The sequence below is a fragment of the Sminthopsis crassicaudata genome, chromosome 3 (genome assembly GCF_048593235.1).
Source record: "Sminthopsis crassicaudata isolate SCR6 chromosome 3, ASM4859323v1, whole genome shotgun sequence".
Classification (NCBI taxonomy): Eukaryota; Metazoa; Chordata; class Mammalia; order Dasyuromorphia; family Dasyuridae; genus Sminthopsis; species Sminthopsis crassicaudata.
The window spans coordinates 594,875,325-594,891,658 of record NC_133619.1 but is presented as its reverse complement, the minus strand read 5'-3'; the positions used below and the strand labels follow the sequence as shown (position 1 = coordinate 594,891,658).

General features: G+C 51.0%; 2 protein-coding genes and 1 long non-coding RNA gene across 4 annotated transcripts; 1 reads left to right on the top strand and 2 right to left on the bottom strand.

The window, feature by feature from the left end:
• Positions 1-159: 159 nt before the first annotated feature.
• On the bottom strand, positions 160-2,320 carry TSSK3 (testis specific serine kinase 3). Its single transcript, XM_074305373.1, has 2 exons — positions 1,939-2,320; positions 160-888 (listed from the first exon to the last, which is right to left on the bottom strand). Exons 1-2 carry the CDS (start codon positions 2,081-2,083, stop codon positions 227-229), a joined length of 807 nt encoding a protein of 268 aa, XP_074161474.1. The 5' UTR covers positions 2,084-2,320; the 3' UTR covers positions 160-226.
• A 73-nt stretch (positions 2,321-2,393) lies between these two features.
• On the top strand, positions 2,394-3,743 carry FAM229A (family with sequence similarity 229 member A). Of its 2 annotated transcripts, none has more exons than XM_074305374.1 (3): positions 2,394-2,941; positions 3,034-3,180; positions 3,471-3,743. In XM_074305374.1, exons 1-3 carry the CDS (start codon positions 2,790-2,792, stop codon positions 3,574-3,576), a joined length of 405 nt encoding a protein of 134 aa, XP_074161475.1. In that variant the 5' UTR covers positions 2,394-2,789; the 3' UTR covers positions 3,577-3,743. The 2 variants fall into 2 exon arrangements, with proteins under 2 accessions (XP_074161475.1, XP_074161476.1); XM_074305375.1 differs by having other exon boundaries at positions 3,474-3,740.
• Positions 3,744-6,110: 2,367 nt separating this feature from the next.
• On the bottom strand, positions 6,111-16,066 carry LOC141563801 (uncharacterized). Its single transcript, XR_012488514.1, has 3 exons — positions 15,980-16,066; positions 15,732-15,816; positions 6,111-6,780 (listed from the first exon to the last, which is right to left on the bottom strand). It is a non-coding gene; the product is annotated as an uncharacterized LOC141563801 (long non-coding RNA).
• Between the last annotated feature and the right edge of the window lie 268 nt (positions 16,067-16,334).

Here is a 16,334-nt window from a genome sequence, read left to right as displayed (position 1 = left end):
ACCTGTTGTATTAAAAAAAAAATTCACATCGGGTGTGATAAAATGGGAGGTCTGAATGAAGCCCTTGGTTCCATGAAGGTCTTTTAAGGGAAAAGAGAAAGGGGGTGGGGATGAGTTTTATAGGATAAGCAAACGTAAAGTGTAAAATATATATCACCATTTTAGAAGCAGACTTTGGGTTTTCTTTCTCCCCTGCTTTATTGGGGAGGACTTGCTATTGCTTTTATCAAGTGTTTGCTAGCCATGGATGCCAACTAACTTCTTCGATTGAAGGCCGGAGGATCATGTCTGGTTCTAGGAGCCTCTTGAGCAGGTCCTGGCATTCAGCCGAGATGCCCAGGTGCCCAGGGAAGGACACCCCCTTCTGCTGCTGCCACAGCATCTTGGGGATGTCTGTGTCGTCAAAGGGCAGGCTGGCGCACAGCATGACATAGAGGACCACGCCCATGCTCCAGACATCACCCTTCTTGCTGTCGTGGGGGATGCCCTGCAGCACCTCTGGGGCAGCGTAGGCCGTGCTGCCACAGAAGGTCTGGCTCAGCTCCCGCCGTGTCTTGGGCAGTACCTTGGCAAAGCCGAAGTCGGTCAGCTTCAGGTTGTAGCCCTGCAGCAGGGCGTTCTCACACTTCAGGTCTCGGTGGGCCACGCCACAGCCATGGCAGTAGCGGATGGCCTCCACCAGCTGGCGGAAGAGGGCCTTGGCCCGGCTCTCGGGCAGAGGCCCACCGTGCAGCACGCAGTCAAAGACATCTCCCCCCTCGGCCAGCTCCATCACCAAGTAGGTCTTACCGTCGGCTGACTCCAGCATCTCGTACACCTGGATGATGTTCTTGTGATCCAGGCTGCGGACGATCTGGAGCTCGCGCGGCAGGAACCTCTGGATAAATTCTGTGGGGAAGGAAAGAGAAGGCTAAGGGGAGGAGCAGCAAGGCAGGACACGGAGATGCAACCCCTGTCTGTCGTGTGGCCCCAACTCCATACTGGGCTTGCCTAGAGATGGTCTCTCTTCACTAGGCTTTCCAAAGCCCTCTCACATGTGGGCAGGACACAAGTTATGCAGCCTAATCTGCAAAATGGGAGCTTCTTGCCACTCTAATGGTATGCATCTAGGAAAGCAGCATGCAGCGGATAGCCCTGCAGGAGTCCCCTGCAGGAGTCCCAACTCTGCCCTACAGCTAGCTGAGTGGCTCGCCAAGCTACTTGCCCTCTCTGGGAGTCTGTGTCTTGGCAGTAAGCTCAAGAGGGGTTAAAGGTCCAGCTCTAATCAGCTATGAGTCCCTGCACTTCCTACCTTACAAGGTGGTTAGGAGGATCAGCCTGGAGGGACCTTGGCCCTGGAAAGCACTTTAGAACCCGCCTGTAAAGTCCTATATAAATGTAAAGTGGTGGCATTAGCCCAATTTTTATAGAGGGGGAAACTTAAAGGAGACAGACAGTAGACTGAACCCAAGGGGGCAGGACCGAGTGCCCAGCCCACTCTTCCATTAAACTGGTCCTGCCGTCCTCTCCCTCCGATTCATTGCTTCCCCGGGGCCGCCGCCGACACCTCTGCTTTTAGGACCCTTTGGCGCGCAAGGCCCTTGGCCAGGAGCCCGACACACCTGATCTGACGCACTAAGGGTCGCGCGCCAGCCGGAGCTGCCACCTTGGAAGAACCAAGTTACATAGTCCCTAATCGCCGGAGCCAAACACGTGTGTGCGCCACGGAACTATACCAAGGGGGCCCCACCCCCAGGCTGCCCTCCTCCCCAAAAGGTGGGGTCCCCGCCAGGCAGAAAGACCACAGTTCTAGGCCCCAGGTGCCCAGCCTGGGCTGGAGGATCAGACTGCGCACGCGCGCGCCGCCCCTTCTCCCCTCCCCTCACCCCCTTGGCTCTCCCGCCCTCCAGTGGGAGTCCTCGGACTGGCGCAAATGAGGGAGAGAAGGCCTTTTCTCACCTTCTGGCCCTCCCATCTTGTCTATAATTTTAACTGCCACTTTTCTTTGATGTTTTTTGGAAAATGCTTCCTTCACTTTTGAATAGGTCCCTTCCCCAATGGTCTTGCCCAGCTGGTATCCATTGGAGAGCAGAAAGTCCTCCATGCTGTCTCTCCTCCTTCCTTCCTTCCCCGTCACCGCCTCAGCTCATCCTGCCTCTGTGAGGCAGCTCTACTCCACCATCGCCCTCGGCCCGCGCCTCTCCCCCCCAGGACTTCATCCGCAGCCGCCCCCAGCGCTAGAACATTCTCCGTCTGGACACAGCCGCGGGTGGGGGAGGGGGCGGGGGCCGGACATTTTTAAGCTAGGGCCCTGATTATGATGTAAACTGATGTGGCACAAGTGACCCGGGGGGTGGGGGAGTTATGCTGCCCCGGCTACCAAAATGGGCAGTGCCCCCCTCCCCCGCCCCCTCGGGCCCCGCATTGTCACCATCGCCCGGCCAGCGGAAAGCTGCGGCTGGGCCAGCCCGTGCCTCGGTGGGCGCCTGCAACAGCAAGATCGCGGGCTGCCGCCGTCCAGCCGGGGCCACGAAGCGAGCGGAGTCCAGCTGCGCCGAGCCGTGCTGTGGAAACGCCTATGCCCGACCTAGAGACTGCTCGGCGCCCCTACAGTGTGCACCGTCCCGGGCCGGCCGCCCCCGGGACCCAGCGTCCCTCCCGCCACGACCCGCCGCGGCCCGCCCGAAGTGGCGGCCCGACCCGCGCCGTCTCGCCCGAGCAGTGAGGGTTCCCCGAGGGGAGGAACGGGCCCGGGGCGGGCCGCGGCCCCCGGCTACTGTGAGGTCAGCGCGCCCGCCCCGTGGGTCACAATGCAGCCCGCGCCCTCGACGGCCCGGCCCCGCCGCGCGCCCCGCCCCGCTGCACCAGACACCTGCCCGGCTACCCCTGGACCAGAGCGTCCTCCCGCGGCCAGGGCGCGGGCAGCTGTTTCCCGCCTGGGACCGGCTCCGGCCTCCAGCAGGTGAGACTCCCGGGCCGGGACGGGCGGGGACGAACGCGGGGCAGTGGAACCAGGGCCGGGGCCGGGGCTGAGCGCAGTGTTGCCCCCTGCAGAGCTTCCCGGGGCCCGGACATGAGCGCCCAGGAGCCCCCGCAAGGTCGGAGATTCCCCATTGAGGCCGGAGACTCCCCCGGCCTGGCCGCAGCCCCCGAGCCCCAGGACAGCGCGGAGCCCGTTGCTACGGAGCACACCCCGGTCAGGTGAGGGATAGGCGAGCGACTCCAGCCCGGGCCCGTTTTCTCCTCCTCCTCGTGCCCCTCTCCCCCGGCCATCATCGCCTAGGACTTAGAGATGGGGAAGGGGGAGGAGAGGGTGCGGTGAGGTTATTTCGGGCCGCCATGCCCACGGCCCTGTGGGGTAGAGTCCCAGGGAAAGCATTCGAACTTGGAGCTCTCGACTCCAAGTGTAGCAGTACTTGACTCTTTCCTAGGCCTGGAGCTTCTAACCTCCAACTTCTACGCCCCCCACCCCCACCCCGCTCCCTTCCCAGCAGGCCGCTGCGACGCTGCCCTGGCTGCCACTGCCTGACGCTGCTGCACGTGCCCATCGACGTCTACCTGGCAATGGGCGGAAGCCCCCGGGCCCGCGCCACTTGAGTGTGCGCCTGCGCGGCGGCTCCGAGGGGGCCGGGCGGGGGCGGGGCCGGCCGCGGGGACACCGCGCTGAGGTCGCGCGCGCCGAGCACGAGACAATGATGCACATTTTAAAATAAAAGAATGATGCACATTTTAATAAAAGCACAGCTTACACTGTTCTTTACACTCCGGGCTGGCTGCGTGTGTGTGCGCGCGCGCGTCTGTCTGTCCTTCAGCCCGGCCGGCTGCTCCAGAAATTCAGTGCAGGGTCCCGAGGGCAGCGTTTAGAAAGCTCTCTGCAGCTGGCTTTGTACTCGGCCGGGGCGGTGCCGAGACCAACCCGAGAAGTGGTCCCCAAGGAGCTGGCCGACCCGGGCGTGGGAGTGGGGGTGGGAACGGGACAGTGCCCGAGAGGCGCAACCCCGGATAACGGGAGGGAGGAGGGAGCGCTGGCAACCAGCGCGGTTATCGGGGATGGCTGGCTAGCGGGGTGGCGCCCGAATGGCCGGACACCGCCCCTCCCCAGAGTGCGGGTGGGGGTGCCCCTCCCGAGGGATCCTCGGGTCAGGACTTTATAATGATATTAAAACTTCATTTAAACACACCTAAACAAAGCGGGGGTGGGCAGAAAGAAATAAGGTTGTAAAAGGGTCTTGAGACTAAAAAATTTCAAGATTTTTCCCTTGGAAAACAAGGACTCAAGGAATTAAGAGGGTTCCAAGCCTGGGAGGAAACCTGGACAACAGCACGAGGGAGAGGGAGATGCAGAGACCAGTGAGTGGGGAGTTACCACATGCAATATGAGATAAAGCAGGAGAAGTAGAAGAGTCTTCTCTCTATTTCTCCTCCTGAAACCTTTTTTCATTCCCTTTTCCTCTTTCATTTCTTCCAGGTCTCCTCCCTACACTTCTAAGACCTCTAAGATTCCTTCCCACTCAAAACCGTGTGATCCCACTCCCTGTAGTTTCCCTCTCCCTCCCTCCTTCCACCTAACTCCTTGTGGGGACACAGGAATCAGACCCAGCCCCAGCAAAGGGGGATGACTCAAAGGAAGCAAAAAGGCCAGAGCTGGAAGGGGTTTTAATGGCTATGGTCCAATCTAGCCTCTATCCCACAACACAGGTCAGCCAGGGCAAGCTCTAAAAGGTACATTGGGAAGGAAAAAAAGAGAACATTCAGCCGGGGAAAAGAGGAAGGAGAGAAGGGGAGAAAGGCTTCTAGGTGGGATTTAAGTTGGGCCTTGGACTATGAGCACGATTAAGGGACCTGTCTCTTCTGACAGTGGAAATAGTTGAACAGAGAATGAAACCTGTTGGTCAGTGAACTTAATTTTGATTCCTAATAAAATTCTAGAACCTGTTCACCCAGAAAAGGAAATGGTCAGTCTTTGTTACAAAGAACCAGAACACAGCAATGACCAGACCTAACCTCAGTTCCCATTTTGATCCAAGATATTGGCCTGGTAGGACCAGAGGAAGGCTGTAGATAAACAGGGAATTTGGCAAGGTCCTTATGGACTAGGTAATATGATTAGGTTCATTTAGAACTGGTTGAATACCCATCAAACCATTTTAACCTCAATAGGAAGATCTGTAGTGGCTGCTAGTGGAGTATTTAAGGAATCAGCTTGAGCCCTGTGCTCCTTTATATTTTAGTGACCCAAATAAAAATATGGATTTCATGTTTATCACATTTTCAAAGGGCACAGAACATTGAATGACAGGTTAGAACAGTAGGCAATCAAACTCGTATCAAAAGGTGGTGGGAAGGATAGAGAAAACTACATTTTTCATTTAAAGCAATGTAACTGGTATTAATCTAATAATTTTTAAAAATTGTGATGGTCAATGAGATGAATGCAAAGTTCCACGTTTAAGTTCAAAAAGTCAATGTCATGAGTTCAGAGATGGGAACTTTAAAGTTTACAAGCTTCTTTAGATCTCTCAATTTCTCTCAAAGTCTTCTAGGGTAAGTGCTATTATCATCCCCTTTTTATGGATGAGGAAAATAAAGGTTAGAGACCCTAAGTTAAAACTTAAGCAAGGTCATGCCAAAATATGAGAAGAGAGATAGAAAATACAACTGTGTCTTCCAGATATTTGAAGGGCATTCTTGAAGCAGAATTGGGACCAACAGGTGCAAATTGCAAAGTTATGGTGTAAGTATCCCAACTCAATATAATCATAATTAAAACTACACCCGAATAAAATGAGCTTTTGTGCAAAAATATTTATAGTACTTTTTGTGATGACAAAGAACTGCAAATGGATGCCTGCCAGTTGAAGAAATAAAGTGATGCTTTCTGAGAAACCTGGTAAGACTTGTATGAACTGATGCAGAGTGAAATGAATAGAACCAGAACATCCAATAACAACAATGTTGTAAGGATGAGTAACTTTTAAAGACTAAAGAAATTGATCAATGCCATGACCAGCCACAATTGCAGTTTCCAGAAGACCAGTGTTGAAGCATAATTAATTTGTTTGGCTCAGCTATTCATATTCGTTACAAAGAGTTTTTCTTCAATGAACAGAGGAGATGTGTGTGATAGAAACAGAGTTAAGAGAGTTATAATTGGGAGCGGTGAATTACAATAAGATTAAATGGGTTGCCTCTGGAAGGAGGGATTTCCCATCAAGAGGGAGAAGTCTTCAAGCAAAGGCTGTCATCCTAAGTCATGGGTATTAAAAAAAAAAAAAAAAAAAAAAAAGAACTTTTAAAATAAAATTTTGGCTTGATCCCTTTTAAGGTCTCTTTCTGCTATGAGATTCCGTGACTATCTTCCTCTTCCTTCTACCTCGTTTCAACGTTTCTATCTTCTCATTCTGCCTGTTTCTTCTCTCCCTTTTCCATTTTCGATCTTCTCTTCCACGTCCTTCATGAATATAAGTCCTAGACCCTGGAGACAAAGAGGCAAAGACAATTCCTACCCTAAGGAATTTCCCATCTCTTCCTTCTCTCCTCCTTCCCCTGTCTCCTCCCATCTCTTCTACCTCTTCTCCGTTCCTTCATTCCCCTTTTCCTTCTCTATCTTCCCCTATTTTCCTAATCCTTCACTCTCCAAATTTCTCTTCACCTTGTCTTGGATTCAGATGAGCTCTTCTTCTCCTTAGCCCTTCCCCTCTATTTCTCAGGCTTGGGGTGTGGAGTCGTCTGCCCTAATACTTGTATTCCAAGATGGGGCAAGACATTTGGAAATGCCCGGAGGAGTGAGTGGAGAGTAACCTAGGAGGGGAGAAATGTCCATCTGTGACCACAGTGGGGCGAGAGGGAGCCAGGGAGCCCATGGGTCACACCAGCCTGGTGATGTCATATCCTCAGGGGATTCCCTCCCTAACCTCCCCTCCCCCCACCTACAAAGTTCCCAGCAGTTGGATCCCGGACCAGGAGGGGGGGAAGGGAGAAGACCTGCATTAATGAGCTGAAGAAATTGGGAACCTGGTCCCAGAAAGGGGCTAGCCCAGGTGATCCCCCGGACAAGGAAACTCCCCAGTCCCCAGACCTGATTTGGAATTTTAAGGACTTAAAGATATAATAATCACATAATCACTATCTTCCAGAACCAGAAAAACATTCCACCCCCTCCAAGGGTCAAAAATGAGACTTAGCTTCAGTGTCAGAGGAAGTGAAGTGTCCTTGTAGCCCAGTCCAGCTTAGTCCTGGATCTGGACCTAAGTGTTCCCCTCTGGGGAATGGGGAGATGTTTTGAATGACCCCCTTAGACACCTCAGCCCTGGAAATCATAGCTCTTCCCTTCCCCTCCCTGTTCTCCCCACACAAATATGTCCACTTTCTCTTTCATGTTCTCACAGCCTTTTGTTTCTCCCTGTTCCCAGTCCTTCCTAATTAGAACCCCTCCCCTGCTCTTTTCTGACTAGAGACCCCCATTTCTAAATGGGGGGCTGCACAGATGGAGGCCCAGTTACCATGGTAACAGCAAGGAAAGGGGTTTCTGTGTCGCCATAGCAACTTCAGACGTCAGACCTGTGCCCTTTCCTATCACCCACTGAAGGGAGGTAGGAGGGAGGGGGTGGAAATGGGGGAAGGGGATTTTGGGAAAAGGGGAAATCGGCTGCCTCTTCACTCATTCCTAGCCATGTGCAGCTGGGGGTCAGACCCAGATTTTTCCTTCTAACTCCTCCAGAGTATGGGGACCTATATTTACCTCTTCTCTCCCAGCATTCTAGAGGGTCCCTGATTTTCAAGTTTGCTCAATGAACCCACAGGACTGCTTGGCCTAGAAAGAGATGCCCTCCCATCCGAACTCTGGAGGAGATTTCAGGGTCTCCCTGCGTTAGAGTCAGGAATCTTGGGGTTTGGATTCTCAATACCAAAAGGTTGACAAGTTAACAAGAATCATAAATGGGGGAGGGGTCTGGAAACTTCAGGCTCTCAGGATTGGGGGTCTAAGGATCCAGAAATTTTAGGGTTGGAGTATCTCGTGATGGAGGTGTCTGGGTTTCCCAGGTTTGAGGGGGCTCTGTCTGGATGTCTTTATACTTGGGTTGCTGTTTAATTGTTTTTCAGTCATGTCTGGCTCTTCTTAACCCTATTTAAGGTTTTCTTGGCAAAGATACTGAAGCGGTTTGCCATTTTCTCCAGCTCATTTTACAAATGAAGAAAACTGCAGCCTGCCTAGGGTCACACAGCTCATAAGGGTGTGAGTTAGATTTGAACTCAAGACAATGAGTCTTCCTGACTCCAGTTCTGATGCTCTATCCACTGCACCACCTTTTATAATTATACAGAGCAGCTGCCTCACATCATTTGACTTAGTGGTCTCAGAATCTGAGCAATGAGGGCTAGAGAGAGTGTCAGACTTTGAAGATCTCGGGACATAAGGGTATTGCCTTAGTAATAGATGAAGGCAATAAAATCTGAGGGTCTCAGGGTTGGGAGATTCTGTGTCATGGGTGTTGGGTTTAATAGTCCCGGGGCTGAGGATCTCAAATCCTAAACATTTCAGGAATCGACAAGTCCAGGGAAGCTCAGAAAGGACCCTTGTGTTTCAGGGGCTCCAGATTGGAGTTTTCAAGGCTCAAGAGTACTCAGCATAGAGGGTCTGGGAAGTGTTCTGAGATCAGAATACTTCACTGTGAAGGGTCTCAGGGTTGAAGTACCCAAGCTGGTTGGGGGTGTGTCTCAGCCCCAAGAGCCTTGGAATCGGAGTTCTCCCAGATGTCACTTAGAGCAGAGTGTGGGGAAATTCCAATGTCAGGAAACCTCCAAGAAATAAACGCCATTGTATCCGGAGCCCAGGTTCAACTTCCCCTTCCTCATCTGTTTCCTCCTCCCACACTATTCAGCTTTCTACCTTCCTAAGCTTCCATTTCCCCTTCTAGAAAGTGGGGAGGGAAAGAGAGGAGGGTAAGAATCAGCATCTGGCTGAAGGGTGACTTGAATAGCTAGAGGTGCTAAATTTTAGGTTCTGAATTTTATGGGGCATTTCTGAATTATTTCTAAGCATGGATCTTCGTGAATCTTTAGGATTCATAGGTAGAGATGAACAAAATCCGCTCAGTCAACAAGCATTAATGAATGCTTATTTCATAAGCATCTCTGCTCTCTTAAAATGAAACTTACCCCCCTCCCCCATCACCGACAGATTTCAAAATCCCTGAAGAGCTCCTTTTATCCCCAAAGTCCCAGGAACACTGGTTCCTTCCTGCTCATGGAAGCTGGGCACCCCAGAATGAGCTCCATCTTACCTATTTCTCTTTGCTTAGACCCCCCCCTTTTCATCCCTGAATCCATCCTCTCTTCCCCAGTCTCAGCAGACTGTGCTGATCCCTTCCCCCACCCCTCCTCCCTTCCTACCCTCTATCAATGATCTTCCTGTCCTTGGGCACTTCCCCATCTGCCTTAAAACAAGCCTAGTTCCTCCTCCAGCTTAAAAACAAAAGGAAAGAGGCAGAGAGGATGTGATAAGGGATGAGGATATGAGCTTCCAGCTACCATCCTGGCTTTCTCCTCCCAGTACCATCAGCTTTCCTCCCATTCTCTCCTCCCACTTGTTCAATTGTCACCACCTCTCCCTTCGTGCCTTATTTTCTACCTCTGTCTCCTTTGCCAAGATCCATTTTTTTCTTTTTAATTTTGTCCCTTTTAAATGTGGCTATATCTCCGAGTTCTGTCCAAAGTCTTCCATTCTTAGCTCTTGGCTCTCTTTCAGCTCAGAGATCTCACCCTTGCTATGGTTACAACTCTCACCTGTCTCTCCTACTCTCTTTTCCCACATTCTCCAGAACACCTCTCCTGCATCTCCTTGTAACGTTTTCGAGTCACCCTATCCAAAGCCAAATTCATCTTCCTCATGAGCCTCTCCCTCTCCCTACTGCCCTTTCTCTCCCACTGCTTCCCCTTCCCCTTTTCTCTCCTTGGTCCTTAAAAAGTCACTTTTAATACAGGAAAGCAGAGCCCAAAGAACAGTCTCTACAATGACTGCAACAATGTAAATGAAGTCAAAGTGGAGGGCACAGTCCCAAAGGTCAATGTTAGTGCCAAACTGTACATACCATGATGGCAACATCCTTCCATTCCATTCATTTTTTCCCCCTCAGGAAATGTACTTTGTAATGGATTTTGTTGGGGGATTTTATTATTGAAAAGTATCTTTTTTTGTCAAAAACTGTATCCATTCCATTTTAAGTCTTTTTCCATCCCTTCCCCTCCTTTCCCACTGCTAACATTTTACTTTTCTGAGGGTTCAAGAAAAACTAACAAGAGAGTGATGCAGGTATAGACTCACTGGGAAGAAACGCCAAAATCCTCTCTCTTTTTTCAAAGCAGTTATCGCATCAGTAGAGATCAGGAGATTTCCAGTTTCTCTCTTGATTTCAGTATGATGTGGCATTTTGCTAATCATCTAATGATGTCCTTATGGACAAGATCCAAAGATTTAGATTAGAAGATAGTATAATTAGATGAATCTGTGACTGAGCAACTACCCACCAAGAGGGATGATTAATGGTCTCATTCTCCTCAGAAGAGGAAACCTCTAACGTAGAAACTCCCTCCCCCTCATCGGTCCTGGCTTATGGACCTTTTCAACATTACACATGTAATATTGGTGACTTGAAAGCATAAAGTGACATACTTGTCAAACTTGTGGATGACAGGATATCAGAAAGCATTTGTCAAATGACAGAATAAAGGACTCAAAACAATTTTGACCCTAAGGATATGCTAAGATGAAATTCACAAGTTCAAAAAATTCTGCATGTGGTTGGACCCAACACAGGAGGGACTCTATGTTCCTATCAATTAAGTCACATCAATTAAATGATCAATCAGCAATCATGTCTTAAACATCTTCTATGTGGCAGGTACTACAAAGACAATGAAATTCCCTGCCAACGTGAGCTTGCCTTCTACTTTAGGTTATTTTATTTACTAGATACTATTTAGCTAGAAATTTTACCTTCGAAAAAGGAAAGATTTGGGAGGAACACAATTGTTGCCTTCAAGTTACTTGAAGATGGTGTTGTATAGAAGAGAGATTCAGCATTATTTACCTTTATATAATATTTATGCTAACAAATATTACTTCATTTAGTCTTCCCAACAATCTCTTTGCTACCAGGGCAGAGGCATGATATAGCAGACATAATGTTAGGTTTGGAATCGAGAAGAACTGAGTTAAAATTATACTTGTTAATTCTTACTATCTGTGGGACCTTGAACAAATCACATACCTGTAAGCCTCAGTTTTTTCATCTGTAAAATGGAGGGAATAATTGATGATTTTTAAGGTCTCCCCCAGCTCAAAGGATCCAGGAAGACCAATGAGGGTGGAAGTTACAAATAGAAGATTTCAACTTAATATAAAGGAAGATTTTTTTTTTATTCATTTTTCCAAATTATCCCCTCCCTCCCTTCACTCCCTCCCCCCCCCCATGACAGGTAATCCCATACATTTTACATGTGTTACAATATAACCTAGATACAATATATGTGTGTAAATACCATTTTCTTGTTGCACATTAATTATTAGCTTCCGAAGGTATAAGTAACCTGGGTAGATAGACAGTAGTGCTAACAATTTACATTCACTTCCCAGTGTTCTAAAGGAAGATTTTTAAAAATAAATAAATAAAGCCCAGAGATCTCTTTGGTTCTCTTTTTGCTCTTGGCATACTGAAATGTTGGTATTTGGGGGGATTAAGCTCATTATAAAATCCTTTTGTTTTGTTTTTAAAGAAACATTGGCTGGCTTGAGATGGTGTTTCCCCTGATCAGAGGAAGGATCCCTCTCAAACATTGTGCCCAGGGAGATATGGTCCTGAGAAAGGCCCAGCCCTGCACATCCCTACCTCATTCATTTTTATTCAGTAGCTATCTATCCAACAAATTTCTGCTGTGTTGGACCCTGGGGTGCACAGAGGTTAGTTAAGACCTGGTCTTAAAGGTAGAATCTCCTCCCTTTTTTCTACTTCTGCAGCTTTCTCCTATTTGTCTCCCCCCTCCCCACCTAATTTTGCAAGGAGACCTTGTAAAAGTCTTGCTGTTCCTAGAGTAAGTCACTCCATCTGCTAACTCAGTCTCTCTTACTGGGGTTGTTCCCCATCCCTAGATGTTTCCTCATTGAGTTCCCAGTCTTGGGCGTGGGTGGGCTTGAGGTGCAAAGGGAGGCCTGAGGAGCAAGATCCTTCCTGACCAGGGAATCAGGAAAGGCTTCCTGGAGGAGGTGGCAGTGGGACTGGGCTTTAAGAAATGAGGAGGAATTCAGCAGAGGAAGAAGAGAGAGTTTAGAGCTTTAGAAGAGTGGGAAAGAATGTACTCATGTTCATCCATGATAGAGAAAAGCATTTCGAAGACATCTCATTTGAGTCTCAAAACAGACTAATTGGGGTAAATATGGATAGGTGGGTGACTAAAACTGCTGGACTTGGAGCCAGAAAGATTTGAGTGTGAGTCTGGACAAAATGACAACCTCTCAGCCTCAGTTTTTAATCTGTAACATGGGGTAATAATACCTATAGGAGTAACTTGTGAGGATCACATAAAATAGCATATATGCAAGTGCTCTACAAAACAAAGAGCCATTTAAATGCTAGCTGCTATTAATATTATTAATGCTAATTAGTATCAGCACTAAAAATAGTATTGACAATATTAGTATAAAATATCATCATCCCCATTTTAGAGATGAAGAAACTGAGACTCATTTCAATGACTTGCTAGTAGTCGTTCAGTAATAAACATCAGAGGCAGGATTTAAATCCAGAAACAGTCTGTGACCAAGTCATTACTTCTTGCCACATCTCTTTTGAGCATCCCATCCCCTCCATCAGATGAGATACTTAGCACTGTGCAGGACACTATGTAAATGCTACTCCCCTGTTTCTCCCCTCCTTCCCCTCCAAAGCTCTCACACCAGCGACTCTGATGAAAACCCTCTTCCCTTATCCCTTTGACCATATCACAACAGCCTCCAGAGCCTCCCCCAGTATCTGTCCTGCCCCATCTCTCCCATTCCAATCTACCTTCCACTCACCTGCTCAGGTGATGTCCTGAAGTTACTTCTGACCAAGTCACCATTTCCCCACTCCCCCCAAACACTCAGTAATCTCCAGGGATCTGGCTGGCACCTGATATCCAGTCCTGTTTGCCATTAAGAGCCCCACAACCCAGCCCCTCCCTCCCTTTTTTCTACCTCTCCAGCTTTCTCCTATTTGTCTCCCCCTCCCCGTTTTACAAGTAGACCAGCAATCACTTGCTCTTCCTGGAACAAGCCACTTTATCTGCTAACTCAGCCCCTCTTTATGAGGTTGCTCCACATCAACAAATAGATCCCAGGCTTCCTGACCGCCCTGATCCTTCCAGCTCAGCTCAGATCCCATTTCTACAGGAAGTCTTTCTCATTTCCCATCCCTCAGTGCCTTCCTTCCCTTGGGGACCCCCTTCCATCAACCCAGTCTCTCTGTCACACAGTAATATAAATTTATGTCATTTCCCTCAAACTATGATGTGAGCTCCTTTAGGCTAGGGATCTCATTTTCCTCTTATAATCACAGTGCCTGGCTCACATACTAAGTAAGCACTACACAAATGTTTGTTGACTGAATGAATTCCCCCTGGTTGTTCCAAAACCAGACCCTCCTATTGCGGGGTGCTGAGCAGCTCTGCATTTATGTTCACCGGTGTGGCTGAGGGTAGAAGAGGGCTGCAGTGGGGGCTGGACTGGGGGGGGACATATTCTCTGGCCTTGGGGGACAGGTTAGGGGTCATGAGACAGCTGCACAATAGTCTCCCCCAGTGAGTCACTGGGGGGAAATAGCAAAGATAGATTGAATCTGAAACTGAGCTGGGGCAGCTGCTCCTGCTGGGGAGGGGTCAGGGCCTTCATGTTCCCCCAGGTCCCCTGAGACCCCCCCAGGGTGGGGCAGACTGCACCCAGACCTGAGCCAAAGCTTCCTGTCAGCCCTTGTAGATGAGTGTGCTTGTTGTGATGAACATGACTATAATTGTGCAAAAGAGCTGAGGGAGGTCCCAGCCAGTGTGGACTTGGAGAACCCCAGCTCCCCCTCCCCTGCTTTGGGGTTTCCTGCTCTTCCACGAGTCTCCAGTCTGGGGTCTGTCACTGGGGGTCCCAGTTCTCATTCCTCCACCTCCTGCCTTTATCTTATCTCTGAGATTCTGGATACTCCTCTCTCCCTTTCTGTGTCCCCCCCATCCTTCTCCCTGTCTGCACTAGAAACCCCTATTTCTGTGACTTCTTTCTGTCTCTCTCTGCTCCCCCTCCCCTTCTCCTTGGCTCTGTCCTTGTCCTAGCTTGCCCTGGGAAGATGAACAAGCAGGAGCTGGACCAGAGTGAGTGCCAACCCCGGCCCCCCCAGGGATGGGGCCATCTTTTTGAAGAGCCTGATGGGGGCTTATCTGCCAGGAAAGGGGGGGACTAAAGAGAGGATCCGCAAGGGGGGCAGGGACAGCTCCCTCCCTTTCTCCTTCCTCAGACCGGCTGACGCTTTGGGCTAAAAACACCGGAGGGGGCCCCTAGGGGAGTATCATCTTCCCCAGCCCAAGACTAAAGGGGCCAAGCAGGCGAGGCCATAGGCAGACGCGGGACCCGAGACACCATGATCTTCCCAGAGGCCACACAGTTTGTGGTCAATTATTTGCTGAACCGGTGAGGGAAAGGGCGGGAGGGAGGTGAGGAGCCCCAGGGGTATGCAACCGAGGGGGTGTGAAGGAAAGGCTTCTGGTTTGGAGTCCGAGGCTTGAGGTTAATGGGAGATGGGATGGGGAGAAACCCCGATGTGGGGTCTGACACTTGTGAGGGGACTCCAGAGAGAGGCTGAGGCGGGAGGGGGGTAAGAATAGCGGAGGAATCCCTGGTTTGGAGAGTGAGAACTGTGAGAGAAGGACCTTATTGGGGGGTGTAAGGGAGGACTCCCAAATTTATGTCCGAGATTTAGAGGAGGAGGTCCCTGGTTTGAAGGTCAGAGATTTCGAGAAGGGGCTCAGGAGGACTGCAAAAAGGCAGGGGGAGCCATGTCTAACGCAGAAGGGGCAGGATGAGATTGCCACCCAAAAGCCGGGGTCCAGGAACATGTGAGGGTCTAGTTCCACCTCTCACCACCCTGCTCCCCCACCAGGAGACCCCGGGCGACTCCCCCGCACCGCTTGGACCAGGAACTCTGCTTCTGGGGAGTCCGAGGGCCACCTCCCCCCGAGCCCGCCAGCCGCCGCAGCCTGGGCGACTTCTGGCTGAGCCCCCAGCGCCGCTGGCCGGCGGGGGCCTCGTGGCGCTGGCCCAGCCGCCGCCTCCTGCTCTTGCCCCCCGCTACCGGGCTGGGCGACGTGCCCTCGGCGCGCTGGCCAGGATGCTTCTCCTCGCGTCCCAACCTCGTGTGAGCCCGGCTGGCCCGGCCAGGCCTGGGCCAACTGTGCCCGGGAGGGGCCCCGGGGGCGAGGGGAGGGGCCTCGACTTGAGGCGGAGTGGGAGAAGCTGGGCGCTGGACGGGGTCGGTAAGGGCTGGGCCCGGTCGGAACTCGGGAAAGGGCTCGGGCCGGGGCAGGTGGAGAGGGGCCTTATGGGGAGGGACTGCGAAAGGTGTGGCCCAGACCGGGAGGGGGCAGGTAGTTTGAGGAGGGTGGGATGGGAAGGGCTGGAGAGCGGCCGGTTGGGGCCTTGTGTGGAGGCGGCTGATCCCCCTTCTCCCCTAAATACGTACCCCTCATTGCAGGTGGAAGCACCGCTGGCAGTGTCTCAATCACGAATTTCTGGGCAAAAGGATGAGACACCTGATGCCCTTGTACCTGTGACACCCGAGGGGCAGAATTAAGGTGGGAACCCGAGGGGCGGGGCGGGGGCGGGGTTTGATGTAGGTGGGGCTTTGGGAGGGGGATTTAACATTTCGGAGGCGAGGGATTTAGGGAGGGCAGGATTCATGGAACCTTTCTGCAAAAATTAAGCACCTACTGTGTGCGCTGGGTTGGAGTGGATTTAGAGTGTGGTGAGAAGACACTGTCCTTCACCTCTCGGAGTTTAAGTCTTGTAGGGGAAAGGACACAAGCAGAGCCCGGTAGAGCACAATATTACGCGGTACGTGCGTCAGGGTCCTCTGTGAGGTCTGAGGGGAAGAGGCTTGACTGACTTGGGGGCACCCGGGGAGGCGTCCTGGAGGAGGTATCTTCGCAGTTGAGATTTAGGGGGAAAGGGGGAATAATCGGGCGGGAGGGAGGAGACGGCCTGCATGAGGATGGAGTCCCTCCAGGTCACTTCGCCCGAGGAGAGGTTTTCCGTTCTGGCTCAGTTTGCGCCGTGCGGTAGGGCT

Excerpts from the sequence above, each read along its gene's own strand:
- FAM229A (XM_074305374.1), top strand. The coding sequence starts at position 2,790 with ATGCAGCCCGCGCCCTCGACGGCCCGGCCCCGCCGCGCGCCCCGCCCC. Across the intron at positions 2,942-3,033 it reads CCGGCTCCGGCCTCCAGCAG|AGCTTCCCGGGGCCCGGACA; the intron begins GTGAGACTCCCG and ends TGCCCCCTGCAG. Across the intron at positions 3,181-3,470 it reads ACGGAGCACACCCCGGTCAG|CAGGCCGCTGCGACGCTGCC; the intron begins GTGAGGGATAGG and ends CTCCCTTCCCAG.
- TSSK3 (XM_074305373.1), bottom strand. The coding sequence starts at position 2,083 with ATGGAGGACTTTCTGCTCTCCAATGGATACCAGCTGGGCAAGACCATT. Across the intron at positions 889-1,938 it reads CAAGATGGGAGGGCCAGAAG|AATTTATCCAGAGGTTCCTG; the intron begins GTGAGAAAAGGC and ends CCTTCCCCACAG.